General features: G+C 43.0%; 2 protein-coding genes across 12 annotated transcripts in view; both read right to left on the bottom strand.

Moving 5' to 3' along the window:
• LOC140602754 (X-linked retinitis pigmentosa GTPase regulator-interacting protein 1-like) overlaps positions 1–18,904 on the bottom strand; it is a 61,993-nt gene that overhangs the window by 39,885 nt on the left and 3,204 nt on the right. For 3 of the 11 annotated variants that reach the window (XR_012005643.1, XR_012005644.1, XM_072772787.1), the window contains exons 2-8: positions 18,582–18,778; positions 18,299–18,442; positions 17,724–17,841; positions 15,036–15,488; positions 12,580–12,740; positions 12,047–12,250; positions 10,064–10,202 (exon numbers count right to left, since the gene is read on the bottom strand). Coding sequence is in view for 9 of the 11 variants with exons in the window: in XM_072772787.1 (XP_072628888.1) it covers positions 10,064–10,202; positions 12,047–12,250; positions 12,580–12,740; positions 15,036–15,488; positions 17,724–17,841; positions 18,299–18,442; positions 18,582–18,778 (1,416 nt within the window). In the remaining 2 variants the exon portion in view is untranslated. Of the gene's footprint in view, positions 1–10,063; positions 10,203–12,046; positions 12,251–12,579; positions 12,741–15,035; positions 15,489–17,690; positions 17,842–18,298; positions 18,443–18,581; positions 18,779–18,904 lie in introns of all 11 variants that reach the window. The other 8 variants (XM_072772788.1, XM_072772789.1, XM_072772790.1 and 5 more) reach the window with 8 other exon arrangements.
• Positions 12,747–15,029, bottom strand: LOC140602755 (X-linked retinitis pigmentosa GTPase regulator-interacting protein 1-like). Its single transcript, XM_072772797.1, has 2 exons — positions 14,724–15,029; positions 12,747–14,283 (listed from the first exon to the last, which is right to left on the bottom strand). Exons 1-2 carry the CDS (start codon positions 14,997–14,999, stop codon positions 13,870–13,872), a joined length of 690 nt encoding a protein of 229 aa, XP_072628898.1. The 5' UTR covers positions 15,000–15,029; the 3' UTR covers positions 12,747–13,869.

Genomic DNA, 18,904 nt, shown 5'->3' with positions numbered 1-18,904 from the left:
TATTTTCTCCTAATCTGTAGCTGATCTTTTCATTTTCTTGTGTCCTTTGAAAAGCATGTAATTTTTATTTTGCCAAAGTCCACTTTATCAATTTTTAATTTTATGGATCATGCTGCTGATTCATATCTAAGAAATAGAATAAGGTCAAATAGTTTATTGTCTGATGTTTTCTTTTAGAAATGCTATAGTTTTGGTTCTAATATTTAGATTTGTGATGTATTTTGGTTGATTTTTGTGTATGGTGTGAAATAGTGGTCTAAGTTCTTCCTCTATGTGGATATCTAATTGTCCTAGCACCATTTATGGGAATTAGATATCCCCATTGAATTGTCCTGGGACATTTGTGGAAAATCAAGTGACCATAAATGTAAAAGTTTATTTCCAGATTCATTATTCTGTTCCACTGATCTGCAAGTCTATATTTATGCTAAACCACACTGCCTGAATTATTCTATCTTTATAGTAAGGTTTGAAATCAGGTAGTACAAAAATTTCAACTTTGTTCCTTTACAAAGTTGTTTTAGTTATTCAAAAGTATTTGCATTTCTTTCTTTTAATATTTTTTTATTCATGAAAGACACACAGAGAGAGGCAAGGACACAGGCAGAGGGAGAAGCAGGCTCCATGCAGGGAGCCCGACATGGGACTCAATCCCAGGTCTCCAGGATCAGGCCCTGGACTGAAGGCAGTGCTAAATCACTGAGCCACAGGGGCTGCCCATGATTTTCTAAATATAAAGTCATGTCATTTGCAAATAAAGACAGCACTGCTTCTTTCTTTACAGTTAGTAGGACTTTAATTTCTTTTTCTTGTCTTATTGCAATGATTAAAATCTCTACTACAGGGCAGCCCCGGTGGCACAGCGGTTTAGCGCCGCCTGCAGCCCAGGGCATGATCCTGGAGTCCCGGGATCGAGTCCCACGTCGGGCTCTCTTCATGGAGCCTGCTTCTCCCTCTGCCTGTGTCTCTGCCTCTCTCTCTCTCTCTCTCTCTGCATCTCTATGAATAAATAAATAAAATCTTAAAAAAAAATCTCTACTACAATGTTCAAACATGGTGGTGAAAGCAGACATCCTTTCTTTGTTCTCAATCTTAAGGGAAAAGCATTCAGTCTTTTACCACATGGTAGGATGTTAACTACAGGTTTTGTTACGCTTTATTAGTTTGAAGTAATTTCCTTCTACCTAGTTTGGTGAGAGTTCTATCAAGAATGGGAGTTGGGGGATCCCTGGGTGGCGCAGCGGTTTGGCGCCTGCCTTTGGCCCAGGGTGGGATCCTGGAGACCTGAGATCAAATCCCACGTCGGGCTCCCGGTGCATGGAGCCTGCTTCTCCCTCTGCCTGTGTCTCTGCCTCTCTCTCTCTCTCTCCCTGTGTGACTATCATAAATAAATAAAAATTAAAAAAAAAAAAAAAAAGAATGGGAGTTGGGGGTGCGGGGGTGGCTAGGTCAGTTGAGTGACCAACTTTTGGTTTCAGCTCAGATCATGATCTCGGGATCATGGGATTGAGCCCCATATCATGCTCTGCCCTCAGAACAGAGTTTACTTGAAATTGTGTCTCTCCCTTTCCTTCTTTTTTTTTTTTTTTAAGATTTTATTTATTCATGAGAGACAGAGACAGAGAGAGAGAGGTAGAGACACAGGCACAGGGAGAACAGGCTCCCTGTGGGGAGCCCAACATGGGACTCGATCCTGGGTCTCCAGGATCACATCCTGGGCCAAAGGCAGGTGCTAAACTGCTGAGCCACCAGGTGTCCCTCTCCCTTTCTTTCTGTCCTTCCCCAGGTTCATACTCTTTCTCTCTCTAAATAAACAAAATTTTTAAAAATCTAAAACAAAAAGAATGGGAGTTGGATTTTGTGAGAGGCTTTTTTATCTATTGAGATGATCATAACGCTTTCATTCTATTAAAGTGTATTAAACAGTTTTCTGCTATTAAACTAAACTTGCATTCCAGGAGTAAATCTCAGTTGATCATGATGAGCAACCCTTTTCATATTCTTATATTGTGCTGGATTGGTTTGCTAATATTTCATTTAGGATACTGCGTCTGTGTCCATGTTGAATAGTGGTCTATAGCTGCTTTATTTTTATGTCTTTGGCTTGCTTTGGTATCAAGATAATACCACTTTGTAATCAAATCAGTTAGAAAGTTTCCCTTGCTCTACTATTCTCAGAAAGAGACTATGAAGGATCAGCATTATTTTTCTTCCTCAAAAATTGAGAGAATTCATCATTGAAGTCATCTGGAACTGGACTTTTTCAGTGGGGAATACTTAAAATTACTAATTCTCATCTGTACTTTTAATTTTTTATTTTTTTTTCATCTGTACTTTTTATATGTTAATGCAGCTCTTCTATTTCTTCTTAAATCAGTTCTAGTATTTCTAGGGATTTGTCTTTTCATCTAAGTTGAATAAAGTTGTTCATAATATTCTTTTAGAGTCCTTCTAATTATAAAGTCTGTAGTGGCCTTACATTCATTCCTGATTTTGCTATCTTGTGTCTTCGTTCTTTTTTTTTTTTTTTCCTTGATCAGCAGACCAGTCATCAATTAATTGCTTCTCAGCTCAAAATAAAAGCTTCATCGCCTGCTCTGCAATGATGGGGTTGGACCCTGTAAATATTTCCTCTTTGCCAGCTGGTACCATGTTGTCCTGTCAGTAGAGAGCACAGGAGGATCACTGGAGAAGAAAAAGATCTCTCCCTGGTTCCAATGTGCTTACTGAGGCGGACTCCTGCAGAAGACAGGGACTTTGCAGACCAGGCTCCCACACAGGCTTCCGCAGCTTAGGGCCTGGCTCCAGCAGTACAGGTTCCTGCAGAGCACATCCCTGGTAGCACATGGCCTCTGCAGCATCCACTTCTAGCAGGTTCCGGGCCCATACAGGGCCCCTCCCTGGGCGCAGTTCCCGGTACACCCCCCAGCAAGGCAGCTCTGCGGGGAAAGGCCCCGTGGCCCCTGTGAATGGTTTGCCTGCGAGCCCCAGAGGTCGGCTTCACGGTCCCCCCAGCCCCGTGTGCGGGCCATGCCTGGGCCTCCCTCGGGCAGCACTGCTCCATTGCCTCCTCCGAGTCCGGGATGCGGCCTACGTCTCCTGTGGGGACTGTTTCCGCTCTGGGGACCAATGGGTGCTCCTTAAACCTGACCTTGCGGGGCACCTGGGAGCTCCAGGGTTGAGCTCTGCCCTCGACCCAGGGCGTGACCCCGGGTCCCAGGATCAAGTCCCACATGGGGCTCCCTTCAGGGAGCCTGCTTCTCCCTCTGCCTGGGTCTCTGCCTCTCTGGGTCTCTCAGGAACAGATAAATAAATAAAATCTTAAAAAAATAATAAATAAATCTGCTTTTGTATTTTTTGGAGTTCTTTTTACTTTTTACTAGTCAATCCTCATCTACCTCCCCCCAGTCCAATCTCCTATTATAGTTAATAACTCTTTATATTAAGCTTCTCCTATTCGAATTATTAGGCAATTTCTGGTTGGATCTAATCAGTAGCCATTTTAGATAAAGGTTTATCAAGTGTTTTGCTTTGTTTTCAGGGCTGATCATGTTTGTTGACCTTTTTTTTTATGTTGACCTTTTCAAACAAACGAAGTTGGGGTCACTGATTTTCTCTATTCCTTTTCTGTTTCTGTTTCATTGATTTCTGCTCTAATCTTTACTATTTCTTTCTTTGGGTTTGATTTTACTTTCTTTTACTAGCTTCTTAAAGTAGAAGCTTAGGGTATTGAGTTTAGATAGTTTTTTTTTCCTTGTGATAAGCATTTAAAGCTATAACAATTTTCTTATAAGCACTGCTTTAGCTGCGTCTCACAAATTGTGATATGTTGTATTTTCGTTTTCATTCAGTGTAATATATTTTCTAATTTTCCTTAGCAGCTCTTCTGGGATGCAAGGGTTACTTAGAAACATGTTGGTTAATTAACAAATATTTGTTATTGTCTACATTAGTTTTCTATGGTTGCTGTCACAAAACACCACAAACTTAGTGGCTTAAGAGTAACTTTTGGCCTGGGGCTAGTGAAAACGTCCATATCCTTCCAAATATGTGAGATGCCGATCCCATTACTAAATCCTAAAATGTCTGCAGGGCATTTCCACACATGGTGGTGCTGCACAGTCCTGCAGGCCAGGGGAAATCCATACTGGAAAAGAAGCTGATGCTGTATTATACGCAGGTCAACCTCACAAAGATTTCGTTCTGCCTTCTATCTCAGGTGCCAAGAACTCCACCACAACGGATTGTACAATTTTGCAGAGCTGGTCTCCAGGGACTACCCTGAACTGCAGGATGCCGTCCCAGAGATTCTAGCCCAAGGGCAGAAAATCCTGTCCATTATCAATGATTTTGATGAGCTGAGAGTCTCCTCGGGGGCACTTATCCATGATATATGGGGTGACTGGAAAAACCAGAAGCTGGTGTTCTCCTCTTGGGTAGTTTGCTAAAGAGAAAAATGCTACCCAAGGCCACTTTACTCATCACCACCTAACCCAGGGCCTTGAGAGAGTGCGGACTCTTGGTTGATCAATCCTTCTGCATAAAAATGGAAGGGTTCTCAGAGCTGGGCAAGAAGGCACATTCACTGAAATACTTTGAAGATAAGGATCAAGTGCTGTGAGCTTTTGATCTGATGAGAGCAATGCCGCCTTGTTCCATATGAGCTCATTTCCTGCTCTGTGCTGGATCATCATCTACACTTGTCTGAACCTGCAGATGGAGAAGGGGGAAGACTTGCCAAACGACCACATGGCTGTTTCTGTTTCCTCTGCAGCCAGTTCATGCAGGCACCTAACAGCTGTTCCACTTTGTACCACCAAGCTCCAATGGAGGCTCCATGTCTTCCGGCTGCTGAGGGCACGTGGACACAGGTATCTGTGTTTGATGACGTTTGCAGACTTGTGTCAAAAATGTCTAACCTTCCTCCTTTCCTGAACAAGTATATCTTCCAGGAGGGCAAACACCATAAGGGCTGCTACTTCTTCACCCACCTCAGTGTCCAGCAGTTTCTTGCCACCATGTTCTATGTTCTGGAGAGTAAAGAGGAAGAAGACAGGGAAAGCCTCAGGTGGGACATTAGGGATGTGCAGAGGCCACTCTCCAAGAAAGACTAAACAACGCCAACTTGACCCAAGTGTGATAACTTCCTAGCCCACCATTCAAACAAAAAGAGAGCCGGGAGTGGGATCCCTGGGTGGCGCAGCGGTTTGGCGCCTGCCTTTGGCCCAGGGCGTGATCCTGGAGACCCGGGATCGAATTCCACATCAGGCTCCCGGTGCATGGAGCCTGCTTCTCCCTCTGCCTGTGTCTCTGCCTCTCTCTCTCTCTCTCTCTCTCTCTGTGACTATCATAAATAAATAAAAAATTTTAAAAAAAAAATTAAAAAAAAAAAAAAAAAGAGAGCCGGGAGTTGGAGACGACTTTTGACTTCCAAATGTCAATGAAAGTCAAATGGGCCTGACATACCTGTTCTGCACAAAGAAGTCTCAATGGGATGGATGGCAGCCTCAAACTTCTGTGTGAGGGCTTGAGTTACCCCCACCGTAAGCTACATTACTCTGGCACTATGGTGCTGCAACAGAACCAATGATGGCTGCAATCACCAAAGTTTCTCAAAGAAAATCAAGGTAATACCCTTGCATCTGGGGCTAATGGACACGGGAATTACTACCGTCCTTTGTAAGGCTTTGAAGAAACCGCTGTGTAACCTGAGATATGTGTGGTTGTGTGGATGTGCCATCGCTTCTTTCAGCTGTGCAGACCTCTCCTCTGCCCTCAGCAGCAACAGAACCTGGTCATGCTGGGCCTGGGTCAGAACTCCTTGGTGGTCTAGTAGAGTAAAGATGCTGTGTGAAGCCTTGAAACTTCAAAATTGCCCCCTCAAGACACACAGGATGAAGACAGATGAATCTGAGGCTCAAATCTAGAAGCTCCTGAAAGTCATCAAAGAAAGCAATCCGCAACTAACTATTGAGGGCTATTTTGAAGGCAACTGCATCCTTTCACAAGCTGTTCTAACAACTGAGAGCCCAGAAAAAACAGCCTCTTCTCAGGATTCCATTTTCTGAATGCAGATGTGAATTACTTATTTATCACTTTAAACATTGCCTCTGTCTCCGTCCTTGCTCTTCTCCTACATTTAATTAAATGTAGCTTAGACCTCCTCATTTTATCCTTCATCTGTCTTTTGTCTTTTCTGTAGAGCCATTCATTCTACAGTAAAGTAACGGATATATAAGGTGATAGTGAACTTTCCGTGAGCTTTTTCAGTGATGTTAGTTGCTGGGCCAGATATTATTTTAGCCTTGGTTTTTGCCTCTGGGGTACATACAGCATGTACGTGTCTCTTAAACTTGTTCTGGATGAAACATCTCTATCTCCGGAATACTAAGAGAAGTAAAGATGAAAACATTCACACAGAAAGGGAAAAAAACCAACTGGAAATTTATTCTCTCACAGTTTTGGAGGTTAGAAGTCCAAAATCAAAGTATTGGGAAGTCTATGCTCACCCCAAAGGCTTTAGGGAATAATCTGCCTTTTCCTTTTTTCCCTTGCCTTTTCCAGTTTCTGGAATGCCTGGCTCCCAGCAGTCTTTGGCTTGTGGTCACGTCATTCCAAACTCTGCCTCTGCGTGTACATTGCCTCCTTTTCTGCCTCTGTCTGTGCAGATACACAGGATGCATCTCAGACAATCCAGGATGATCTCTAAAGCTCAAGATCCTTAGCTTCGTTACATCTGCAAGAAAATCTGTTTTCAAATAAGGTAACATTTACAAATTCTGGAGTTAAGAACATGGATATTGCTTTTGGGGGCCACCATTAACCCCACAAGCTGATATTGTTGCTTTATACACTTTAACCCTATTCTTCGCTTTTCATTTCTTGTTGCATCCTTGTGTTTCCTTCTGAGATAATTTTCCTTCAGCCTACAGAGCAACCTCAAGATGTAGCTTGAAAGCAAACTCTCCATTTTGGTTTGTCTTTGTCTATTCTGTGTTCATTCTGGAAGAATATTTTTGTTGTGTGGAGAATTCCTTGTTGGCGGTTAACTATTTTCTTTTGGCATCCCGAAGGCATCTTGCCGCTGATTTCTGGCTATATTGTAGCTGTTGACAAGTCGGTTATCCATCTTATCAATGGACTCATGACTATCTTTTTCTTTTATTTTTTCTTTTTAAATTTTTTTAAATAGGCTCCACACCCAGCATGGAGGTGGAGCCCAAAACAGGGCTTGAACTAGTGACCCTGAGATCAACACCTGAGCGGAGATCAATAGTTGGATACTTAAACTAACTGAGCCACCCAGGCGCCCCTATCTTTTTCTTTTAGACAGATGTTTTTAATATTTTCTATTTGATTTTACTTTCTGCATTTTGACTCTGATATGTTTAGATCTGAATTTTTAAAATTTTTTTTGAATTTTCTTAATTTTAATTTTAATTTTTAACTAATCCCTGCACCCAACATGGGGCTTGAACCCACAATTCCAAGATCTAGAATCACATGCTCCACCAACTAAGCCAGCCGGGCACTCCTATATTTGTTTTTTGTTTTTTTAAACTTACCCTACTTGAGTTTCATTTCACTGAATATTAATATCTTTAGTAGTTCTAGAAAACTCAAAGTCATTAACACTTCAAATACTGCCTCTGCCCCTTCTTCTCTTCTACGTTTAATTAAATGTAGTCTAGAGCTCTCCATTTTATCCTTTATGTCTCCTTCTTTCTTTATGTCTTCTTCTTTCTTTCTTCTTTCTTCTTTTCTTTTCCATCTCTCCTTGCTTTATTCTTAATAATTCTCACTTCAGTTGTATCTAATCTGTTTTTGAACCATCTATTCCTCTGATAAATTTCTCTACTGAACAGTGCTATAATTTCTATTGATTCACTTCCAAAAGTTGCAATGTATTTTGTAAAGACTTTGTGATTTGAGCAAAAAGCCCATATATGAATGCCAAAATTATCAAGTGAAATTTGATGAGGAACAAGATATTTATATAGTCTCAAAATATCTTCTCATGGATTATTTAATAATTACAAAGGCAAAATGATAACTTCTGAAAAAACCTGGCAGATGCTTTTTTAATAAGTGATAAAAGTTAACATCACCAATAATGGGACAAACTGACACCATGTATCTCCTAATGTGATGCAGTGAGAAGGACACAATGTCACTTTTGTGGTATTCCTGTAAAAAATTCATAACCTGAATTTAATCACAAAGAAACCTCAGACAAATCCAAATTGAGGAACACTCTACAGAACAACCCACCTATAGTCTTCAAAAATGTCAATTATCAGGAAAGACAAAGATTAGGAACTGTTCCAGGTTAAAGGAAACTAAAGAGACATGACCAAATGCAATGTACGATTCTAGATTAGATAGAGAAAAAAAAAAGACTGCTAATAATGGATGTTATTGGGACAACCAGCAAATTCTGAAAACTGACTGTACAGTAGGTACTATGTATCCAAGATAAGTCTGCAAACTTGATAACTCTGTGGTCATATAATTTCCTTTTCCTTACTGAAATATATAGCAGTAATGGGGCATGAGGTGGACAACTTATTCTCAAATGCTTAAAAAAAATGATAAAGCAGAAAGTGGGAAAATGCTAAAAGTTGGTGAATGTGTGAATTTGTGTGTATATAAATTTTTCTGTCCTAGTCATGCAGCTCTTATGTAAGTTCGAAATTATCTTAAGACAAAATGTTTTTTAAAACTTACGATCTCAATTTTTTCGTAGCTCCAATTCTTTATTGAAATTTTAAAGGTTAGCTTTTATCTTCGTGAAGCTTGTGAGCACAGCTGTTACACAGGCTGTGTCTGATAACTGTGATATCCGAGTCCTGGTGGGCACTGGGTCAGCCCTTGGCTCTCTAGCCCTGCAGGTACCTGAAGCGCAGTGCTACCTCCCAGAACCTACGAGACTCAGAATGGTGCTGCCTCCAGGGGTCTCGACCAGTGGGCCCTTCCGCCCAGCGCGGACCTCTTCCTTTGCTGGGTAGACACCAGATTCACACTGTAGCCTATTTCTCCACCTCAAAAGTCCAGCAAAAGCATGGTTCAGCCTCTCCTCCACTTTTTCCAGACTGACAATGTCCCAGGGCTGACGCAGTTCCATCTCACCTCTCTGAGCTTCAATCATGTCCCTGATTGAGGGTAAGTAATTCTTCCTTATCGACCATTTAATGCTTTTTAAGAAATGTTAAGATCTTTAAAAAATATATTAACTTCAGCTTTTTTTTTTTAATTTTTATTTATTTATGATAGTCACACACACAGAGAGAGAGAGAGGCAGAGACACAGGCAGAGGGAGAAGCAGGCTCCATGCACCGGAAGCCCGACGGGGGATTCGATCCCGGGTCTCCAGGATCCGCCCTGGGCCAAAGGCAGGCGCCAAACCGCTGCGCCACCCAGGGATCCCTAACTTCAGCTTTTTAGTTGTCCTCAATGAGAGAGTTGGTCTGAATTATCTGGTTTGCCCATACCATAACCTGAAATCATTTCTACCTTTCACCGTAACACAAAAAAGCCTTGTCTTAATTTTAAAAAAAATTAAATCGACATCACAAATAAGCCAATCACATTCCTTCTCCTATTTCTTCGTAACCATAATTCACAGAATATACTTGCTAGGGAACCAAACTGGCAGGCTAACTAGCTTTAAATACATAGAAAGGGGCAGCCCCGGTGGCGCAGCAGTTTAGCGCCGCCTGCAGCCCTGGGCGTGATGCTGAAGCCCCAGGATCGAGTCCCACGTCAGGCTCTCTGCGTGGAGCCTGCTTCTCCCTCTGCCTCTCTCTCTCTCTCTCTCTCTCTCTGCATCTCTATGAATAAATAAATAAAATATTAAAAAAAATAAATACAAATAAAGCTATTCTGAGAATTCCAGCCTTGGTTGGTCTAACCAGGGCACTTATAACATAAAACTAAGCCTAGAATCTTCAGTACTAATTTTCCATGAAAAGTTTAGCAATGCAAGAAGAAAAAAATGTAAATAACTGGCTTGATAAAATAATCCAATGATTAAACAGGAAATGAGATTTTAAAAAGACAATACCATTCACAGGATTTAGGGCTTCTTTCTGCATCACTACTGAATGGGATGACGTCATTTCCTTGTCCTTTTGCTGATATTTTAAACCATCATCTATGGAGCTCTTCAGTCCTGAGAACTTCCATTCAGTGTAGTTCACCTGCTTTAGAATACGAACAACAAATATAATTACAGCTGGCCCTTGAACAACACAACATGGGAGTTAGGGGCATCAAAAATCTGTGTATGAAAAAAAAAAATCTGTGTATGACTTTTAACCTCCACCCCAAACTGAACTGCTCATAACCTACTGTTGAGCAGAAACCTTACCAATAATATAAACAGTTGATTAATGCATCTGTATGTTATATGTATTATATACTATATTCTTGCAATAAAAGAAACTAGAGAAAAGAAAATATTATTAAGAAAATCATAAGGGGATGCTTGAGTGGCTCAATGGTTGGACATCTGCCTTTGGCCAAGGGCATGATCCTGGAGTCCTGGGATCAAGTCCCACATTGGGCTCCCTGCAAGGAGCCTGCTTCTCCCTCTGCCTGTGTCTCTGCCTCTCTCTCTCTCTTTGTCTCTCATGAACAAATAAATAAAATCTTAAAAAAAAAAAAGAAAATCATAAGGATTATCAGTAATAGCCAAACTATGGAAAGAGCTGAAATGTCCATTGACTGATGAATGGAAAAAGAAGAGGTAAGATTATATATATATATATATATATATATATATATATATATATATATATATATACACACACACACACACCATGGAATATTACTCAGCCATCAAAAGAATGAAATCTTGCCTTTTGCAACAATGTAGATGGAGCTAGAGTGTATTATGCTAAATGAAATGAGTCAGAGGAAGACAAATACCATATGATTTCACTCATATGTTGAATTCTAGAAACAAAACAGATGAACGCTTGGGAAGGAAAAAAAAGAGGGAAGGAAACCATAAGAGACTCTTACCAAGAGAGAACAAACAATAGAGAAACAATGAAGGTTGATGGAGGGAGGTTGGAGGGGGATGAGCTAAACAGGTGGTAGGTATTAAGAAGGCCACTTGTAGTGACGAGCACTAGGTGTTATATGTAAGTGATGCATCACTAAGTTCTACTCCTGAAAACTAATATTACACCATATGTTAACTAACTGGAATTTAAATAAAAATTTGAAAAAAATCATAAGGAAGAGAAAATACATTTATAATACTGTATTATTAAAAACCCTCATGTATAAGTTGATCCTATGTAGCTGAAATCCATGTTATTCAAAGGTCAACTCTATATATAGTATAATTATAATTTCATAAAATTAATAATTATATGCTAATATTATTATACAATCAATACCATATAAAAGATTATATGATTAAATAATATTATTACATATATTTATAATCTCATATATATATTTTTAGGTGCTACATAGTAACTTTATGTTTCCTATGAAGAAAAGAGAGTATTAAACACATAAGTTTTCAATAAATACTTGGTTTTTAACTTATTTTGACTACAGTTGAGGTGGACTGGTAAAATTCTCAGCATAAATTGCAGAGTCCATAAACTATTGAACTAAATTACACTAAAATGAAGTGAACAAAAATAAATATAAATAAATAAATAAATAAATAAATAAAATGAACAGTTCAGAATTTTATTAAACTACATTTTTTTTTATGATTTATTCATGAGAGACACAGAGAGAGAAAGAGAGAGGCAGGGAGACAGGCAGAGAGAGAAGCAGGCTCCACACAGGGAGCCCGACGTGGGACTTGATCCCAGGTCTCCAGGATCACATTCTGGGTTGAAGGCAGGCACTAAGCCACTGAGCCACCCAGGCGTCCCTAAACTACATATGTTTGAAACACATGTTGGCCACAAAAGAACCATGATTACTGCTTATCTTAGATGTCTACTTCTACGTGAGAATAATATATCTGGGGACACTACAACCCATATTTTAATTTGCAGGGTTTCTAAGGCCTTACTTGTAATGTATTTCCAGTTATGATGTTACGACTAAGATATTCCATTCTGCTCTTTCCTTGGATGCCTGTTCTTTTGCCATGTTTTCTTCTTGAGTAGCTTGCAACCTGATGTTCCCTTTCCTTTCTTTCTCCCACCTGTGGAGGTTTTTGCTTAGCTTGATACTGGCCAGCTTCGGTGGGAATCTCAGCAAATGCCATCTGGTCCTAAATAGAAGGATCAGAGACAACCTTACCAGATGAGAGTTTAACAGCCTTGATACTCAAGGAAGGGATTTATGAGCTAGCATGAGACTTTGTGCCTCTCCTGCCACAGAGCTGAGAGATGCCATCTCTCTCTTCTCCCCACAAAAAAACCCCAGGATTTTGCTTCTTCAGGAGGCTCATGGCATTACGAGGGATGCAGAATAAGTTTGCAGAACACATGGCATTCACAGAAGGCATTTCTTATACTACAATTTTAATACTGTTTTCCTCAAATATGCTCCACAGGATCGGTGGAGATCTGCTACCTGGGGAGAAAAGGAAGCCTTTACCTCTTTAGATGAGCTCTCTAAACTATCCTTGGTGCTGTTCTCCTCAGGCTGAGCTTCTGGTTTCAGGAAGCTCTCTGGGGGCTGGTAGAAAGACTTCCAGTCCAGTTGTGCCTCAACAAATCCATTGGGGTTCCCCGCAGGGTCAGTGAGGTTAAAATCACCTGATAGACACACAGACATTAATAAGATCTGATCACATGAAGTAGGTAAGTATTTATCAGCACCTTATCTATTCCCCCACTTTGAATTTTCCCATATTTTGTTTGTCATTAACATCTATTACATAAGCATGATGATAATATATTCAGAAATAACATAAAATAGCAGTAAATATTAATATTCACTTAGAATATTTGTAGGGGAAGATGGGTATCTCCAGGTTTCCAGAAGAGACAGTCAAAAGATAAAGATGTATGGAAAGGTATAACTTGCTTGTTATCAGTCACCTGGCCAATAAATATGATTACATGATTATTGCTGTTACCTAATGCTTGCTAGGCCTTAGGTGTACCAAAACCAAAACAAAACAAAAAAAGATATATATATATACTGAAGTGGTCCCTATTTCTAAAATAACAAAAGCCAAGAAAACTTCAGCAAAATGGCTTTTTCTAAATGCCAGATTTCTGATTTGTAACACTGATTAATTTAACAGATGGCCCATATTGCCTCTTCTTTTTGGCAAAGAATGAGTTGTGAGCAAAAGTGTTGGCTTTTTTTTTTTTTTTTTTTTTTTTTAGCTCTTGTGGTATTGGAAGGAAAGAGGCCTCACACATCCAGAAGCTTGTTAAACATGGTTGGTACCGGCTCTACCCATCCATACTTACTAATGAGAGCACAGACACCCCTGCCTCACACTCCCAATACTGGAACCAGAGAGTTGACCCTTCCTAACTTCACCTCAGCTCCATAGCGGAGGAAAAGAGGAAAAAGGATCCAAGAAATTTGCCTTGTCATGATGCAGCATGAAATTTAACTTGTGCTTCAAAGAAGCAAGAGAATTATGGGAGAGTATTAAGGACACAGCTTATAATCTGATATCTAGTCAGGTGCTAGGAAACAATAGGCCTTAAGTAGATACAAATACTGGGAAGCACAAAAAATTTTTTTGTTCAGAGATGGATGTATGGACTTAAGAATCTTGCTTTTTTGTTAAAAAAAAAAAAAAGCAGAAGAAGCCAATGTTTCCATAGGATTAGTGAGGCACCAAGTCTTCTGCTCCATTGCTCTTGACCATATTCTAAAATCCTCTTAGCAGGTTTTTTAAGAGAGACTGTTCCAAGCAAGTAATCAAAGAAAAGTAGGACGGGAAGGCAACACTGGGTGGAGAGCATGAAGATGTAATAACGTTGAACTCCCACCTTTAATGGATTTATTTTGTGCAAGAGGAAGCAAGGGCACTTGGACTCGGCCAAGGTACGAGCCAGGCTCTGAGTCTTCGTCATCAAAAACATACACAGACAGGGCCTCCCGCCTCAGATATTTATCCAGGTCAGAGGTCACAAGCACTGGGAATCGAGCCTGGTCTCCAAAGTAGGGATTGTTACTGGCTGGAATGATGGCAGTGTCGTGGTCAGAAAAGGTGAAGAAGCGGTACATGACGTATGGACTGGGCTGAGTTCCCAGCCGTCGACTCCGGAGGCCGTGGCATCTGATGATTTCCACCCGCAGCTCATTCTGATGCTTCCAAGTCTCCAATCTGGACTGGAAAGATGTTGGTCTTGGATGAAGGAAAAGGGCAGCCTGAGAGAACTGCCGCACGTGAAGCCCAGCACCTCGAGGAGGACGAGCTCTGACCCCAGGAAGTGCTGAATTCTGACAGAGCACAGAGGAAGGACCTTCCCCTGCCTGCAGACTGGCTCCGGCATAGTCACCCAGACAGGTGCTGGCCCTCAAGCCTTATGTTAGAGAAGGGAACGGAGAAGCTATGTTGTTCGTAGTGGGGTGGGCAGCTGGCTGCAAGGGTATGCTTTCATTTCAAACTCAAGCTTGACCAAGGGAAGAATCTGGATTAGTTGTGGAATGACAGGCTTTCTCCTTCATTCACATTCAACGAACAGGTATTGAGAATGGAAGACTGTGCTGTTCTCATGAGCTCGTGGCTGAGGCTCCTTTGAGGTGCATGGGCACATCCTTTTTCTCACCTTATCCTCCTGGGCCTCCCAAGCTCCAGGCACATTGGCTGACAGATAGGCCTGAGCTTTCTTTCGCTTATTGGATGCTTGTAGGCTGGATCCTACGGGGAAGCGCAGCCTCATCCAGTATTCTAACACCCCGAAATCTTCTCCACCAGCTCCTGGATAGCAGAGTAGGAAAGGCAAGGAGGATACAGATGGTGTGGCGAAGATTAAGAATAAAGGCAGAGGAAAAAGATGGGAAACCACCAGAAGAGCAACTCTAGACTCTGGGAAACTCCACATTAATCCCGGGAGCTGTGGGAAGCCGACAGCACTTACCAGTAAGTGTGGTAGAGCCATGGACCCTCTCCACAGTCTCCAGCACCCTCTCAAAGCAAATCCAGCCAGCTGCAAGGGTGTGGTGCTCACTGGCTACAGCCTGATGTAGATCAAGCCGAGCTGAAGCCCCGTGAAGGTAGTTCAAAAAAAGGGAATCCGTTTCCACTACATACTGGGAGGTGAAATCATAGAGAGGCTGTGGCCCCACAGCCAGTGGGGTACAGTGGGTTTCAAAGTCATAGAAGTAATAGGTGCAGAAAGTGGTAGGTTGAGTGTCTGCAGCCTGAGCCAGGGCAGCAGATGTCAGGAAGGCCTGGTGGATGTGCAGTTCAAAAAGATTCTCACTCTTATGCAGTAGAGAAATGTCCACGTTATCCTCATCTCCATGAGCTGGCTGTGTTTCCAGACATAATGACAACTGTCGAGTGCCATAAACCACATCTTTGAGCTGTTCTAGAGGGAAAAGAAAACTGCCTATCCATTAAAGCATAGAGAGCTCTTCCTTAGGGTAAAATAAGTTGGACAGAAGGAGAATAAAAATCATGATGAAAGTCCAAATTGTTGATTATTTCGAGACACTATGTAACTCAAAAGGAAAAAGCAAGAGCATGAATTCTGAGGGCCAAATAACCCAAGGCCTGCTTTAGAGATAAGGTACAAAATGACTGATTGGAAAGTAAATCCTAAGTTCAGGAAAACACTGGAGACCCAGTTTCATCTACAGATGTCATTGTTTTATAGCAAGGTCCTATGAATTAATTGTTAATTCCAAGAGAAGCACTAGGTACACAAAATACGAGTATTTCCAAAAATTTGGGATACGGGCCATCAAGAGAATGCCAAGTTATAGTCACAGTGCCTATTACATTAGACTCCACCAAGAAGTGATTTCCCTCCCAGCCAGATCAGTCACAAGGATCTTCATTCCGTTACGAATTTGGTTTTAACATAAGAAGGCAAAAATCAATCAGTTAATCAATCAATCAATCCACTGTAAGCCAAAGAGTAATGGAATAAAAAGTTGGAGAGGAAACTTACTGGAAATAGGTTGAAAATATTGGCAATGGGATGAAAAGACATGTAGGGAGGTAGACATGGGATGTAGACATGTAGACATGTACCAAATCTGTGCATTACCTGCCATGTCCAACCAATCAGAAACTTTGATATATAGTTTGCTTCAAATTGGGGAGTATTTGAATGGTCACAATGTGTCAATGGTGAAAGTCCTATATTAAGAGTTAATGTTGTAGAATAAAAATATTAAAAAAATAAATAAATAAAAAAAAAATAAAAATATTTTGAACACATCAGAATGTCTTCCTGCCCAAAATAAATGGAATACAAAGATTAGACTAATGGTTTCTTAATTGATAAGGTTAACATAACTAAAACAGATTCAAAGTTTTGCATTATGTGACACAAGGCCAATAATCTCAGCATATAAAGGAATTCTACAAATGAATAAAATGCTATCAAGAAACAGGTAAAGGACAGAAATAGGTAATTCTCAAAAGACACAATAAAAATAACTGCTAAACACATGAAAAACTCTTTGATCTTACCAGTAATGAAAGAACTATAAGTTAAAGCAAATGAAAAAAAAAATTGGGATCCCTGGGTGGCTCAGCGGTTTAGCGCCTGCCTTCGGCCCAGGGCGTGATCCTGGGGACCCGGGATCGAGTCCCACATGGGGCTCCCTGCGTGGAGCCTGCTTCTCCCTCTGCCTGTGTCTCTGCCTCTCTCTCTCTCTCTCTCTCTCTCTGTGTCTCATGAATAAATAAATAAAATCTTTAAAAAAAAAAAAAGTTAAAGCGAATGAATCTTCAGAAGTAGTTAAGAGTATTTATCCTGCACTGTCCCAGGAGAAAGACCCTGAATCTGATGAGAATTTTCAACCCAAGGGAGGATTTCCTTTGTAACCCGCTCACTGGTTCTGCCTTCCAGGGGGAGCGCTGCCCCGAACAGCAGTTTCAGAAGGTCTCATGGCAGCGACGAAACGGTCACTACCAAAAAATATGTAATGAATATTCTTTTTTTATTATTGAATATTCTGATTTAAATAATGATCTTTGAAAAAAAAATAAAAAAAAAAAAAAGATCTTTGGTGAATTGGTCTAGTGTAGGTCAGGTCTCTGACAACTGGGTCTAATACCAAAGCCCCTGTTCGGGCAGGCCAGGCCGAGACCCACTCCTGGTCAGCAGGCACCGCGCTAAGTACCGCCAGCATGGCCCGCCGCACCCTGCACAAGTGTCCGGCCAGCTGCCCTGTCGCCTCGACATCCTCGAACTGCAGCAAAGAATTCGGGGATCACAGAAAAGGAGGGTGAGAGCCAAGTGATAAAGCGTCTCTATGGGCCTGGGCTCGAGAGGGGGCGGGGGTCACCCCACTCTGGGGGCCAACGGCCGTCCGCCCTCAATTCTCAAAACCGCCTCAGGCCTTGTGGGGCCTCTGCCATTCTTCCGAGAAACTGGAGGAGGACACGGACACGCGGGGGGAAAGCGGCGGCTGACCACGTATGACAACACCACGGACGACAGGACAAAGAGCAGGAGGGACGTGTCACATGCCGAGACACAAAAGGCCGCCTCCCGCCAGGTGCACGGGCCTCAGCTATGTGACGGGTCCAGGTGAGAGCAGGGACTAACACTTGCCGGGTAGTGGCAGGCCGCGGCTTCTCAAAATACCTTCCAGCTGACGGATGCGGTGGCTCTTGAGGTCCAGGAGGCGAGTCAGCCTCTGCAGTGTCTCTGTGTGATCCTTACTGTCATTGTCTGCTTTCGTCATCACTGCTTCCAGTTCCTCCTGAGACAAAACCACATCCGAGCTGTGCCTCAGGAGCAAGCACCCAGGAGCCACACGGAAAGGGGGCCCTAGGGGCGTAAGGGACACTTGGCCTGGGGGGCTCGGTGGGGTGGGCACCTGCCTTCAGCTCAGGTCACGACCACGGGCCCTTGGATCAGCCCAGCCAACAGGCTCCCTGCTCCGTGGGGGGCCTGCTTCCCCCTCCACCCCTCACCCCGCTTGCGCTTGCTCTCTCTGTTCCTCTCGCTCGCTCACTCTCCGTCTCTCAAACAAACAAACAAAATCTTTAAAAACAAAACAAGGCAGGTTGAGCTAGGAAAGGTCTTGGGCTCATCACAGGCTCCTCCTGGAGCACTTGTGCTGATCGAGCCTTAGGATGACATTCCCCGGTGGCTGTCATCAGGGCCCCTCCGGCTCCCAGGCCCAGGTGCCCTCTGTGCCCCCCGCCCCCCCACACCTGGTAACACACGTTGATGGCTCGCTGCAGGGCCAGCATGTCCCTGGCCTTCTCCAGCTCCAGCGCTGTCTCGGCCTGCGACGCCTGCAGCTCACTTACCACCTGCGCCAGCGTCTTGTCCCCCTGGTCCCCTGGATCCCGGGGCTGCGGCGGGAAGGCCGAGGTCAGGGGGGTGCCCGGGGGGGGGGGGGGGGGGAGGGGGGGAACCCTGCGACCCGCTGCCCCCGCCCCTCGCAGCGGCCTCTATGCGGGGCCCCGCCCGCCCACGTAGACGAGCTCTTACCTCGGCCAGGCCCGCGTCCTGGACCCCCGCCGGCCTGTGGGGACCGCGGCACAGCCTGTCCCCCGAGGGCGCGAGCTCTGCTTCCCGCGCCTGCTCCCCGCGCAGGCTGGCAACCTCGAGCCGCAGGCCCTGGCTCTGGGCTGGGGACAAGTCACCCGGGAGTGCACGCTCCGGCTTGGTGGCAGCCAGGCTTAAAGCTGCACCCAGTGCGAATTACATTTTCCCACCAATGCTTAGTTCACTTTATAAATTTGCCTTTGGGGACCCCTGGGGGGCTCAGCACTGAGCTGCCGCCTTCGGCTCTGGGTGTGACCCCGGGTCCC

Source organism: Canis lupus, chromosome 13, assembly GCF_048164855.1.
Source record: "Canis lupus baileyi chromosome 13, mCanLup2.hap1, whole genome shotgun sequence".
NCBI classification, from domain to species: domain Eukaryota; kingdom Metazoa; phylum Chordata; class Mammalia; order Carnivora; family Canidae; genus Canis; species Canis lupus.
The sequence above is the reverse complement of the archived record's forward strand: the minus strand, read 5'-3'. Positions and strand labels throughout refer to the sequence as shown.

Bases quoted from the DNA above. Each gene is read 5' to 3' on its own strand.
- LOC140602755 (XM_072772797.1), bottom strand. From the start codon at position 14,999: ATGTGGAGTTTCCCAGAGTCTAGAGTTGCTCTTCTGGTGGTTTCCCAT. The intron at 14,284-14,723 runs GTGAGAAAAAGG...ACATCTTTCCAG, and splicing joins GGGAGGCCCAGGAGGATAAG to TCCAGATTGGAGACTTGGAA.